This window comes from Rattus rattus, chromosome 1 (genome assembly GCF_011064425.1).
Source record: "Rattus rattus isolate New Zealand chromosome 1, Rrattus_CSIRO_v1, whole genome shotgun sequence".
In the NCBI taxonomy this organism is placed as follows: Eukaryota; Metazoa; Chordata; class Mammalia; order Rodentia; family Muridae; genus Rattus; species Rattus rattus.
In genome coordinates, this window is record NC_046154.1 from 210,890,149 (window position 1) to 210,904,851 (window position 14,703).

The 14,703-nt window shown below is 46.0% G+C and overlaps 1 protein-coding gene across 2 annotated transcripts in view; it reads right to left on the minus strand.

The window, feature by feature from the left end:
* Positions 1–14,703, minus strand: part of Ncald (neurocalcin delta) — a 176,290-nt gene that overhangs the window by 28,162 nt on the left and 133,425 nt on the right. For both annotated transcript variants that reach the window (XM_032914582.1, XM_032914583.1), the window contains exon 2: positions 2,035–2,431. In XM_032914582.1, the coding sequence (XP_032770473.1) occupies positions 2,035–2,412 (378 nt within the window). In that variant the 5' untranslated portion in view covers positions 2,413–2,431. The remainder of the gene's footprint in view (positions 1–2,034; positions 2,432–14,703) is intronic.

A 14,703-nucleotide genomic window follows, 5' to 3' on the forward strand; every position in this document is an offset into this window, starting at 1 on the left:
GGAACCCAAAAGCCCTGCCTATTCTGCTTAGCTCATTCTCCGATAGCATCTTTATTGATGGACCAAGAACCCATTGGGGAACAAGACCTTGGCATCAGCACCAACTCCTACAAACCATACTCCTCATTAGCAAGAGGTGGTCTAAAGAGGTCTATACCCCCTTTCCCCTCTAACTTTCTTTCTCTCTTACCTAGTGTTGGGGGGAGGTTTAGAAGGGATTAGGGTAAAATAAGGGTGGAGAAGGGGGGTAAATATAAGAACCCAATAGAGTAGCCCAAAAGGTACAGTTATACTGTCCCTTTAACTGCGCATGTAGGCTCCATCCTCCATCCAAGATTTAGTCACAGCCCTATAGTAGTCTTTTTAGCTCTGTTTGGTTTCCAGTGCAATGTTCCCCGAGGCTCTCTGCAAGTTGCTCTCTACCCTAACCCCATTCCTACCAACAGCTGAGTTTTTTCATCTCCTTGTTTTACCCCTCCCATCCAGCACAGCACCATTTTTCCAGGGCAGCAGCTCTATCTCAGTAGGGCATCTGTTCAAATGTTCTCCAATGAATTTGACCTCTGAGCTGAGCCCTCCAAGAAACCAAAACCCACTCCCTTGACTCCTTGCTGACAGATACTTCTGTATTGAGCTTCACTTACTAGCCTAGACCTCACATGGCAGCCAGCTCTTGTTGGCTCTGTCATCCACCTAGTCCTTAATAATGCCTTCAGCTGAAGCCCTCCCAACCTCTCCTAAGGCCTGAATCTCCTTAGGTTTGTCTCTGGATCCCATCCACTGCTTAGCAAGCTGCCATAGCCACCAGCACCACTCTGTCCTGTTTTCTTTAGTGAAGTTACTCTGAGTGACTGGCTCCAGGAGGCCAAACACAGTCTCTTAGTAAAATGATGAAGCCCTCTATATTTGCATCCCAGAAGAGACGAAGCTTCAAGTCCAGACCCTGCTTTTGTTCAACAGTCCACAAAGTTGTAAATTAGTGATAATTATCTTTCCTGTGGTTGTCCCTGGGCTAGGCACTTGTGGTACTTTGAGTGAAAATGGTACCCACAGGCTTATATGATTAAAATCTTGGTCCATAGTTAAGGGAGCTATTTAGAAAGGTTTAGAGGAAGTATGGCCTTGTTGGAATATTGTGTCACTTGGGTGGTTCTGATGGTTTAAAAGCTCACGCCATGTCTAGTCTGTCTCTGTCTCTGTCTCTGTCTGTCTCTGTCTCTCTGTCTCTCTGTCTCTCTCTGTCTCTCTCTCTCTGTCTCTGTCTCTGTCTGTCTGTCTGTCTGTCTGTCTGTCTCTCTCTCTCTCTCTCTGTCTCTCTCTCTGTGCGTTCTGTCTATGGGTCAGGATATAAAGCTTTCAGCTACTGCTCCAGATTCATGCCTGTCTGCTTCCTACCATGTCTCAAAACTGTAAGCAAGCCCCTAATTAAATGCTTTCCTTTTGAAAGAGTTGCCTTGGTCATGGTGTCTCTTCACAGAAACAGAACAGTAAACAAGACAGCATTTAACATGGAGAGTTATGTATAATCTTAAAACAACCCCATGGCATGCCGCTCCATTTTACAGAAGACACTCTTGTGTTGACTCCTGACCAAGAGATGGTCCCTGAAAAATACAGGTGGGCACCCAAGCCAGGGCTTCATTTCTAACACAACTTCAAAGACATGACCCCAGACTTCACGTCTGAGCATGTTTTTACATCGATCAATGGGAAGAATGAAACAAAGATGGCCAACGCGAGAGCCCTGTCTCTCTGCAGTGTGAGAATCACCCCAGTGTATGCACAATGCTACCAGGTAAGAATGAGCAGGCAGTAGAGCTGCGCTCCTGAGTTTTCAAGAGATTCCAACCAATGTAGGTTTTTACACAATTTCTGTGCATGTGAATTCAAACTTTTTAAAAACTACCAAGTGGGTCAAACTAACTGTTCTGGTAACACACAGGTTAACACTCTTAGTCCCATGTTCTCCCACATGCCTTCTGGGTCTCTCTTGTGACACTCATGCTTCTCTCTCTAACAGGCCAGGGTCCTTACCTGCACAATCTCCAGCATTTCTGCCTTGCTGATGTAGCCGTTGCCATCCAGGTCATACATGCTGAAGGCCCACTTCAGCTTCTGCTCCAGCTTGCCCCTTGATGTCACACTCAGGGCTATGATGAACTCTCTAAAGTCTATCGTCCCATCTCCATTTGCATCGAAGGTGCGGAAGACGTGCTCTGCGAATTTGGAAGCATCCCCATAAGGGAAAAAGTTCCCGTATATTTTCTTAAACTCTTCCATTGATAAATGTCCGCTGGGGCAGTCTCTCAAGAAGCCTTTGTACCACTCCTGGATCTCATGCTCTGTGAAGTCTGTGCTTTCCAGTAAGTCCTGCATGACTTCAGGGCGCAGTTTGCTGTTCTGTTTCCCCATTCTGGTAGCAAGAACTCAACTGCAGAGGGAAAAGAAAATACATAGGTTTTCGGAGCTGTTCTTCAGGGTCATGTGATCATGTGGTATTATTTCTTGAGAAGAGGGAAAAGCTAACAAACTCTCTACTAGCCCAATAGCTAATCAAAACGATGGTAAACCAGGCCAGTCAGATGCAGAAAAGCCATGTTGCTAACCAGACCAGCCAGAAAGCAAGATATGGATGGATGGATGGATGGATGGATGGATGGATGGATGGATGGATGGATGCATGGATGGGTAGTCAGGTGGGTAGGTGAATGGCCAGATAGAAGGGAGGTAAATGATTTGTTTTTGGCTTATTTGCAAGAGATCAAATGTGCCTTTAAGAAAACTAAGAGTCTAATTTTGAATCCTATAAGTAGAACTAAATGAATGGAAGATGGGGTAGGGAGGGAGGGATCAAGGAGGTAGGGATGGGGACAGGAAGAGAGGGAGGGAGGAAGAGAGCAAGACAGAGAGAGAGAGGGAGAGAGAGAGAGAGAGAGAGAGAGAGAATTTTAGCATGTTTCATTGTCACTTTGCTTCCACATAAAGTGTGGCTCATGGAACTGGATTCCATAAGTGCAGGAAGCAGGGCAGTGGGCACACCGTGAACCCCTGCCAGGCTACTCTAGTTAGCGACATCCCGAGGGAATCACTGACCACTTTGGGTTTAGATGGTAAAGATGATGCTTCAGAGAGTTGCTCATGTTCTATGGCTTCAGGAACAGGTCAAAGCTAACTTCTTAAACTGCATATAACCTTGTATGTTCTTATCCTAATGGTAGCATATGTTCACAATCAAACAGCAAAACACCGCAGTGACTCATCCAGAAAATCCTAGCATCTTCCAAATCCCAACCACTGAGATAAACACAGCTAGTATTTTTGTGTATGTTCTGGATTATGTGTGTGGACTTATCTCAGTATATGATCAATATCTAGTTCCCAGATTAACTACGTTTTCAACTTAACAGTGTCACAGAAGTGACATTTATCCCATAGGAGCTGTGTTTTGGTCTTTGTCCAGGTCAGGGACATTTGTTTCTTTCAAATGCTTGGCAGCAGCCAAGCCTCAGCTCTGGGCTGCATGGCCAGGAGGCAGACACAGACATGGGTCAGCAGGGCTTCCACTTGTGACTCTTCTTGCTCAAGAAAATTTTATGTAACCCTGGGTCACAAGGATATAAAACAGATACACAAATGAAACAGTTGCTGACAATAAACCAGAAATTATTTTTAAACAATTCTTTTATAAACATATACACTTTCCCTGTGTTAGAGGCAACAGCAAAATTGTCTAATAAGATGGTATGCTTGTTTGTCTCACACAATCTAATCCAGAGATACACTGATTGCAGATGGATGTGAGGAAGGCCAGCAGAAGGGAAAATGAAGCATCTTTGTTCTCTGTGGTCAAACCATCCTGTTTTCACGGAGTGGAAACCTTTGCATACAGAGTAGACACCTTGCAGTTTACAACATAAAGTAGTCTTGAATCTGGGCTGAGCAGTTTCGGGAAGCCTTCCTTGGCCATGTGTGATACAGTAGCATGTGTGGTGTATGCTACAAAGCGTACATCATGCCTTCAGAGCCAATGCTACAGGGAAGTCCCATGATGCAACTCAAGCAAGCTCCACCAGAAATATCTCAGATTTATTACGTGTTTGATTTTGAGTTCATTAAAAATTATTTTTAGCTTTACTTATGTGCTTGAGAGCTTTACTTGAATAATGTAAATCATGTGTGTAATGTACCCATGTGTGCCTAGGATCTGAGGTCAGAAGAGGGTATTGAATCCCCGGAAAGTAGAAATATGGACAGTTGTGAGCTGACATGTGGGCGCTGGGAACCACTGGGATCCTCTTCAAGAGCAGCAAGTATTCTTAATGCCTGAGCCATCTCCTCAGCTCCTGGGCCATTTCCTCAGCCCCTGGGCCATCTCCTCAGTCCCTGAGCAAACTTCTCAGCCCCCGAGTTAAGTTTTAGTGTTCAGAAACCTTTTACCTGTTGTCTCACTTCCTCCGTGTTTCCTTGTGGGATCTGATGTGCAGATCTGACCTACAGTGGAGAGCTTTGCTCTACAGTGGGCTGGGATGCTAGGATGCTAGGTAGGTGAACTGTATTTGATGTGTTTTCAACGTAAATCACAATATTACAATTTACATGGGTTTAGCAGGATTTATTCCTTATCATAAATTAAGGAGGTTGGTACTTTTTAATGTTTTTCTATGAATGTTCACTTATGTGTACATGTATGTTTGAATATGTATGGGTTAACTGGACTATATAATCAGACAGAAGAACTGGCAAGGTTGTGTAGGCCCAAAACCCAGAAAATCTCAGAATTGAGAATGGCAGGCATGGAGCCAGCTCCCTGCCAAACTACCTGATCTGGAACATGTAACCATGACACCCCGCGGAGAGGACTGTAACGATCAGTCACATAGCATGAAGACCTGGAGTTCTCCATGCTAGTGAGGTCTCTAGACAGGCTGTGAGTGTTCAGCCAATGAGCTTCCTTCCTGGGTATTCCTTTCTGCAAAAGGTATTTCCTTCCTGGTTCACCCTGAGTAGCATGTATGCATTCATATCCACCATCAGATAAAGCAGTCTGGACAAGCAAGGATTGTCTTCTCCCTCAAGGGATGCCATCGGGCTGGGAAAGGGCTTCATCATAAAGAGCCACACCTAAAACTCCCAGAGACTCTTCCTCTTCCAGCCCCTCAGCACTTACTCGAAACCAACCTGGATTCCACCCCTGTCCTGGGCTCAGCTACCTCCTTCCTGCCTGTTGCACAGGGAAAGCCTTGACACACAGACTCCTGTTCCCAGTTCCCTATGGTCCTCAGCAGTGTCTGGATACACAGGATGCCAGGAGCCACAGCACCTGTCCCAGATCCCATTATCTCTTACCCAGGAAAACACAGACCGGGACCCCCATTATGGACTGTGTTCTGACTCCCTTGAGTGACTTTCTTGTGGTGCCTGGGCACCCAACAATGAGGCAGACACATAGCCTGGCAACTATTGTGTATGTGTATGTTTGAATATGTGTGTCTATGCACATACATGGAGGCCCAAAAGCAATCACATGTTCCTTGCCACTACCCCACCTATGTCTGAGAAAGGGTCTCCCTGGATATGGAGTTCAGGTTTTCTTGGCTAGGCTGGAAACCAGGGAGCAATTTCCAGGCATCCTTCTGGCTCTGCCTCCCTCTGAGCTGGGATTACAGATATGCACTGGGTGTGAGCTGACCACACAGATGCCTGGATCTGAACTGTGGGCCTCACGATTGCACAGCGAGTGCTCTCAGCTGCTGAGCCGTCTCCCTAGCCCCGCGCTTCCATTTGTAAAACAGAACTGGGCACATCTGTATTGCTAGTTTCCTAACATGGTACGCGGATGGAAGGTGGATGGGGTGGGGGCATAGCTGTAAATATGCCTTCCATTCGCACGGTCATTTAGCATTCATTCAGCTATTCTCAGACGTCTGGAGATGTCAATACAAAGAGTAAGATAGGACCTTTCCCTTAGGACACTTAGCCATAGGAGCACAGGGTGCTGGTGGCAGTGAGGGTCACGTGGGGTCAGAAGAGTTGAAAGTGAGCACAGTGGAGTATTGCAGGGAGGAGGGACACTCGTGGGGGGGGGGTGCCATCACAGGACATTGCTCTCAGGGACATTGTGTAATGTTCTACTTTCCTTTCTGTGATTGTGATACAACTCTGTAGAAAAAGTCAACTTAGGGAAGGAACAGATTGGTTTCAGCTCAACAGATTTGATCACAGCTCATTATTGACAGAAGCCAGGGAAGGAACGCAAGCAGGAACTTGAAGCAGAAACCATGAAGGACTACTGCTTGCTGGCTTTCTGGAAGGCTCAAACCATCTGCTTAGAGAATGGTGCTGCCCACAAAGGTCTAGGGTCTCCTATATCAGTGAGCAATCAGGACAGCGCTCCAAAGATACATGTTCACAGGCCAATCTGATCCAGGCAATTCTTTCTCAAATGACTCTAGGTGGCTTGGGGTGACAGTCAACACTACTCCTTCACACAGTCAGGACACACCCCTTCACATAGTCAAGACACACCCCTTCACAGTCAGGACACACCCCTTAACATAGTCAAGGACACACCCCTTAACATAGTCAAGGACACACCCCGTCACAGCCAAGACACACCCCTTCACAGTTAGGACACACCCCTTCACAGTTAGGACACACCCCTTCACAGCCAGGACACACCCCTTCACAGCCAGGACACACCCCTTCACACAGAAAGGGCTCTGCCTTTGCATTTCTGACTTCCTTTTCCACTCTGGGATATTTTACAGTTTCCGGCTGCCTCTTGAGCTGTTGTCCACCCTGCAGGCAGATCTTAATGGCGGTTAGGCTTTGCCTTTCCAGGGCTCATCCCACAGGGCACACAGTGAACTAAGGCCAAAGGAACAAGTGGCAGCCACAGACAGTGACTAATGACTAGGGGGACGTGCAGGCTGGTCTTGGAAGATGAGATTCCCTCTGCAAGAAATCCCTACAGGGCAGCATTTGAGCTCACAGTGCTCAAATTTCGTTTATAAAATCCGTAGCACAGGAAACACGAGGGGATCCTGATCAACCGCCTGATTGGTTGGTTTTGACTTTCTCAAGTTTTATTTTCTTCAAAATTGACATAATAGTTGCACTTTTGTGGATTACAATATGATGTTTTTATAACACATGACCAGAGTGATGATCTAATCGGGCTAATTAGCATATGCATCATCTCGAACATTCACCATTTCACTGTGATGAGAACATTCAAAAGCCCCCTTCCTAGCTATGTGGAAACACACAATACACTATTGCTAATGATGACCCCTACTGTGCAGAACACCGGAGTCCATCTCCCTCCCCATCTAGCTATGGTACATTTTAAAATCTGAGTTCCGCATTGAGGACGGGACCTGGCTCACGAGCAGGCAACCTCTGAGGGGTAGGTTGAGGAGGACTTTCCTTCTATTAGCATGAGCAACGGCAGTTGCAAGGAGGCCTAGTTCTCGGAGGTCTGCATAAATGTGAACTGGAGCAAAATCTACTTATACAGAGAAAAATTAACTTACAAATGAAGCCCAGGTCGAATTTATAAACTGAGTGTTCCAATAATGTTACTTCCCTCTTCTGGAAGTAAAAATCCTCCCCAAATAGACTGGTTTATCAGAATTTTAAAACCCTCATTTGGTTGCTGTGTTGGCAATTTGCCTGAGGCCAAACTTCAGAAACAAAAGTGGATACATAATGCATAGGCTTGCAGAGAGTCAAAGACATGAAATGAAATCTGCAATGATTTCAAGTTCCCCTTTTAGGAGCTCTGTAGACTTCAGTTCTTTTGTTTGGTATCCAGTCAGATTGCACCACAGTTTCTAATGAGATTGCCACCATTATGGTTTTGTTATATGCCAATCATTCAGGGCCCAAGGACGGGGGCAGGGTGTGCGTACATGCGTGCGTGCATGTGTGTGTGTGTGTGTGTGTGTGAGTGTGTGAGTGTGTGTGTTGCTATTTAAATCTACCTGTTTAAAGAATGATTTCTTTTCCTGTAGAAACAGGTCTCTTTCTTCAAAACCAACTTAATGTCCTTCCCCAGACTTTACAAAGTCTTCTTGCTTATTAGCTGGTTTGTACAAGTTTGTACATTGCCTCAACGTTTTGGCTCAGTCTCTCACAAGACTGATCTGTGCGAAGCTATTTTTCAGTAAACACTAATTAAACTACGTTCACAAACTCATTAGCACAGAAAGACCAGACCACAATCAAGAGCATAAGCTCAGTAGTTTGGGAATCGGGTATTTGCAGCTTAGTCCCGTATCTGTTTCTATAGTTGTCAGCCAATACATGACTGAGGACTGACTGACGTCTGACCTTGATGTAGCTGGCTACGTTTGCCAGACCCCTCACAGGCTTTTGTTCACTGGGAAGAGAGGAGGAAGACCTAAGACTTTCTTTTGGAAAACAGAACCCTGTGCCTCTTTGAGTCAAAAGAAGGGCAGAGAAAATAACACTGAGAAATACTATATTAATCAACAGGCGGGAGAAGACCAGTGTGGAGGCAAAAGTTTCATCTTAGGTCAAATTGTTTTCATTGCTTCAGTCGTTAACTGATTTTGAACAGAATGGGACAACCTCTCAGGACCAAGACAAAGTGCTTGGGTTCAGGGACCGGAGAGATAGTTCATCAGGAAAAAGTGTGTATTACTCTTTCAGAGAACCTGAGTTCAGTTTCCTAGCTCCACATTCCCACCCTGGGGAGGCTCCCTATCCCTTGTAACTCTCTCTAGGAGATCTGTCATGGGCAGCTTCACATGCATGCACATATATACACATAAATAAAATAAGATTTTATTTTATTTTTTAAAGAAAATGCTTGGTTTGAAGGTCAGCTCTGTTGTTTAATTGTTGAGCTAATCATTTAATTGAAATGAATTCAATAGCCCAAGTTCACATTTCACTGACTCGACGTGAAAATTCACAGAGGTAGTCACATATTACAAAGTTATAGTATTGAGTTAGGAATGGTTGTCATGGCAACCCCCCAAAGACTGGTGTGTCGCAAGTTTGCTTCCCTGTGGCACTGAAGTGTAAGAGCCATTAAGAGTCTTGGCCTGGTAGAAAGTTATGGGGTTTCTGCATCACAAATGATGCAGTGCTGCTGTCTTGAAAGAGAGGCAAGTCCCATGGATTAGATCCTGAGAGAATGGGTTATTACAAGAGCCAGCCTGCTCTTCCCAGATTCCTGTTTCCTATCTTGCCATGTGACCTCTCTCTGTCATACGTGCTCCTACCATGTGGTGATATGATCCGAAGGCCCTCACCAGACTTCAGACACCCCTACCTAATCATGGTCTTTCTACCTCCAAAACTGTGAACATCCTTCCTGTATGAACACAGCCCCAGATGTTTTGTTTTAGCAAAACAAAAGGCTAAGAAGATGGTCCTTCATACACTAAGTACTCCGAGGAATCTCCACCCTAGCGCTGTGGAATGGGCAGGGAAGGCCTTCCCCATTTTATTAGCAAGGAGATTAAGACTCAGGAAGACTAATTGACATGACCCAAGCCACACAGCTCGCAGAGAAGCCAGCATTCGAATCTGGACTGCTGTCCAGCGTTTTCACAGTGCCCTATCTGCTTACGAACAAAACATATGCAGAAATTATAACAGTTTCATAACTTTTTAGAAGGAAGTAGATGGAGAGAGCAGATGGTCTCCTGTTGTAACACCTTTGCGCCACAAATAGACACTAAAGGTCTGTTGGGAGAGCCAGGAGTTCCAGGGATCCACCAGGGGACAAGCATGCAAAGACCCTCCTTTTTATGGAGTTTATAGTCAGTGGCAAGAGACATAAAGGGGACAAGAACAGCCAGCAGAATGTCGGGTGCACACGTGTCACGGAGAAGGTAGAGAGGGGAGGGTAGAGAGGACGAGGAGTGTGGGAGGATGAGAGCAGCTCGCTGAATTTTTCTGAACTAGGGGCGTAGTTAGCATGACCCAGAATGTGACAGAGTAGAGAGCATGAGGGTAAGAAATGGGGCCAGTGGGGTCACAAGGGATCAGCTCATCTGAGGATCCCAGAGGAGACTAAGGATTTGGTGATGAGCTGCAGAGGTGAGGAATAGCTGGTTTCCATCAGCACTGCTGATGCTGCTGGGCTGAGATAAGCCAAGGAGGAAAACTAGGAGAGACAGCCAGGGAGGCCCTGCAGTGATCTAGGCACAGGCAGTGACAGTGACGGGTGACAGTGACGGTGACAGTCACGGCCGTGGAGGGGACATGCGGCTTGATTTTAGGCAAAGCTTCATGGTAGAATCCCTGAGTTGTAGGAGAAAAACCAAACCAAACCAAACCAAACCAAACCAAAACAACCAAACAAAAAACAGAAGTCAGCCTGATGCCAACTGTTTGGCTTCGGTAGCTCCAAGGATTGACACAGAATTGGAAAAATGCAGAAATACGGCTTTGGGGTGAGTCGGGGGTCATGGACATGGGCACTCAACTGGGTATATGGCAACCCCGAAATGTCTTATTCATGCATCTGTGGCAGACAAGCAGCTAGCTGAGAACCTAGAAGTCCGGTGTTAGAAGGAGTCTTCTCCATCAGTACACAGAGCTTACAGCCAAAGACCCACTCAGTCTCCAAAGCCAATGCACCTGACGACGCTGACGTCAGACCTTAGACAATGGGATGGAACCAACCCAGGAGAAGACAGAGCTGGCAGGGGGTAAGAAAATACAGAGGCCAAGCCCACCCTTCTGTAGGTGGCCTTCATGCCCAGTTCAAGGCTGCACCCTGAAAGCTCAGGGTGAACCAGGACTGCTGCTCCTGGGTCCTGTCCAGATCCTGCTATCTTTCTCACATCGAGTCTGCTCCATCTCAGTACCCTCCAGTGGCATGCTCCAAGGCACAGAGATCTCCTGTGATTCCTTTTGCTTTAATATCTTTGGCATGGGACATTGATTCTCTAACCAAAATCTCAAGTCCACTCTACCTCCCACCTTCATCACCACCCCTGCGAGATGCCGGTGGGTCCTTCCCGGTGTCTGACACCTTACCTTGCCTCAGCCCCACTTTTCACCCTTCTTTCCTTCTTAACCCAATTTCAAGCTATTCTTTACGCAGAACCGAGCGACCTTACCAGACACAAACCATGCCCACTCCCACCTTTGCTAGGTCACTTGTTTGCTTTGCATTTTGAGACAGGGTGTAGGAGTAGAAATTGGTCTCAATTTTGCTCTGTGTGCCACATGCCTACCTCCTCCAAATCTTACAGGGCTCCACACCCCTCTGGGAATAAGGTCTGTGTTCCCTCTGCTTGCCCACAGCTGTAAAAATCTGTGTCATCTCCTTCCTGGAGTCTCTCCACCCCAGACAATTTGCCGAATTCTTAAGGACCTTTGCTCAGTTCCTCCTTTCCTCAGGTAAACAAACATTCCTCAGGTGTTCCTTTAAACACTGGCATCTGATTTTAATAGTTTACTTCATGAAGGGCAATGTGGAATTATTTTAAACTTATTTTGGGTCATACCCAATCTTCCAGGGGGAGGAAAAAAGAAAAGAGAAGTGTAGATTTTGGTTGTCAATGGGAAACAACAAATACACAAGAAGATAGCAAATTATCAACAGAGAACCAGACCCAAAAACCTGACCTGTGAAGCCAGCTTTCCACCAAAAAAGAAATCACAATTCAAAATGAACAAAAACCCCACCACACCTCCACTAAAGGCAATGCCGTCTGCTCAGAAGACGTTCTCTCAGAGGGCACGACCTCCCTCCCTTTCTGTGTCTGTGGAGGGAAGGCGGAAACCTTGCTCTTCTGTGATTCCCCAAAAGGTTTCGAAAACTCCATAGCTTCATTCCTCAGCTCCCAGAATTAGATTTTCCAGGGAAAAGCCCATAACTTACCCTAGACAGCCTGGCTAACTTTGGAGGAGAAGTCTCAATCTAAGCTGTACCGAGGTCTCCTAAAATGGAATTTACAAGGTACTAGCAGCCAAAGTCTAGCTTGCTGCTGTGAAGAAGACAGAACCCTCGGCAGTCCCCGGAAGAGAGCAGGGTGATTAAAAACGTCTGCCTCATGTGGGGAGCCTAACTAACCCTGTCTACTGAACATAGCACTGACTCTTTGTTTCAATTACAAAAACACAGCTAGAAAAACATCAGGAAGAAAATCACAAACACGATGGGTAAATGGAGAGACGTGCGTGACCTGACCTGTTTTAGATGCCTGCATCTGACAGATGGTTGAAATCCACAAATTCATCTCTAGGTTGATCTTTTGGGGGGTGTGTGGCATAACTCAGCAGAAACCTGAGGGACCCGTGTTGCTTCAGAACTTCCCTTCAGCAAAACTGGTGGATGGTGACAGAAGATCACCCAAACCAACATCTGTATCCAGGCAGATTAGGAAACTGAACAGAAATGCATCAAGGGAGGAGTTAGACACGACAGAGGAAAGACGAGGAGCTGTGTAATATTCCTACACCATATTTTTCTGAACCAAATAGTATTCTCTCCTATAGCTTGTGGTGTAGACATGGGACTCCTAGCTTGCAGAAGAGGTTAGAGAGATGGCTTGGCAGTTAAAAGAGGATGCAGGTTCAGTTCCCAGCACCCAAATGGCAGCTCACAACTGTCTGTAACTCCAGTTCCAGGGAATCTAATGCCCTCTTTGGTCTCATTGGCCTCCTGAACACAGGTGGTACATCGAACTTCGCATAAGCACACACTTACAAATGACATGGAAAGGAAATTTAAGTGGCGGGTGGATGTCATTTGAATAATTGTGCAGAGCCGCTGCTCATAGTGAAGTTCCAGGAGAATGGTCTGCACTTCCCGTGTGGCGGCCCCACACCCGCACCCTCTTCCCCTGCATGCATGAGCTAACTGGGCTGTCTCATAAGCTGAACCGGCACTTTCCTTTGTGTCCCCGACAGCATGAAATAAGGCTCAGGATTGTTCTGTTGAGCGCAGAAGTTTCTAAGACATTGGAGACCTTGTTCTGTAGTATATGATTTTAGGCTAGGGAAGGATTGGCCTTGGGTTCCTTTCAAAGTTTCATTTTTTTTTTTGTATCAATGTCCATAAAAACATGCATTATTGATAAAAATCTAGATAGGGCATCATCTAACAATATTCTTCCCCTCTCTTAAAGCACAGAGACATCACTTTTATCTAAGCACATCACCAAAGACTGCATCATTTTGGTAGAACCCTGCTGTCTGCACAGGGAATGTTCTAAGATCCTGTGTGTAAACCCATGCATAACTATGCTGTTTTTCTTATACACAGATATGGATGATAAAGTGTAATTTATAATGTGTTTAACAATAACTTACAAGAAACCAGAACCATTATTGTACCACAGTAAAGGTCATTGAGCTGCCCGTTGTTAGCATTTCCCTTGGGCAACATCCATTTTAGTTAGGCATGGGTAATTGAGACTGGCAGCAGGGAAACGAAGCCCAGGTAAGATGAGGCAGCAATGAGATTGGCCGTAAAACATTTAACATAATCAGCGCTCAGGAGGCGGAGGCAGGTGGGTCTCTGAGCTCAGAACAGCTTGGCCTACAAATGAATTCTCAGCCAGTCAGAATCGTACGGTGAAAAACTGTCTTTGGGGAAAAAAACTCTAAGGAAAAAGAAGCTGTAAAAATGAGAAACTGACTACTCTCACTCTGACGCCATGCTAGAGGAAATAGTCGAGTTTTCATGGCATCCCTCTTTCTAGCAACTGCTGTCCAGCTAATGGCTAATTCCCCCTTACTACCTAACACATGGCCAGCAGCTGGCAGTGCACTGACCGTGCCCTCTTAAAGGACCCATGAGTTAGTGAACAGACCTCACATGAGATGGGGGGGGGTCACTGCCCAGCCTGTACATACCACAGGGCTGACCCAGCAAAGAGACCGTGCGAGTGTCAGCTTTGGCCAAAGCCTTTATGGACATGCTACCTGACTGCTGCAGCACAGGTGACTACAGCCGTGTTAGGGGTCAGTGCTGGAGATGAATGGGGTGCTCTGTGGCCTCAGTAGTCTCAGGGCTGCTGCAGCCCTACCACATGGAGTTGCTTGGAATTCTGATCCCAACAAATGTCTGTTCAACTTAAGGCATGAAATATTCTTATTTTAAACCATAAACTATCATTTAACAGTAATCACTGTGACAGCAGACAAGGCACAGAGCTTCCTAGACCAGGGCAGCAAACGGATCCGTTTCAGTCACCCAAGGCCATGTCTCTAACCAGCAGCTGGAGGACCAGAGGCTCAAGTCCCCAATTTTAGACTTCCTCTGGGGGCCACAAATGCATTTAGCAAATGGTTCCAGGCCCCACGGAGTCCAAAAATAGTTCATAATTTAAAAAATCTATTTGGCATACTGTTTCCGGGCCTAGAAGGGACAGTTCTATAAAAATAATCCTACATGGGGTAAGGAAGTAGCAAGAATCTGGGCTCTGGGATATAAGTCATAGAAGTTTCATTAATATTTTTCTTTGAAAGCCTTTGATTTCACTCCAAGTAGCAGAGTCATGAAGAAATGAACAGTTATGACAAGTTCATGCAGCTGTGGTCCCAGGGGAGGGTGACCCAATCTATCCTTCCCATCTCCACCCCTGCTGTATCCCTGGCCAGTGGCTGATTATGCTAAAAATGTATGCTGGGATCCCTCCCCATTCTGGCCACCACAGCAGAACTGTCTGTCTGTCTGTCTACAAAAGGTACGGAATACTTGTCCAT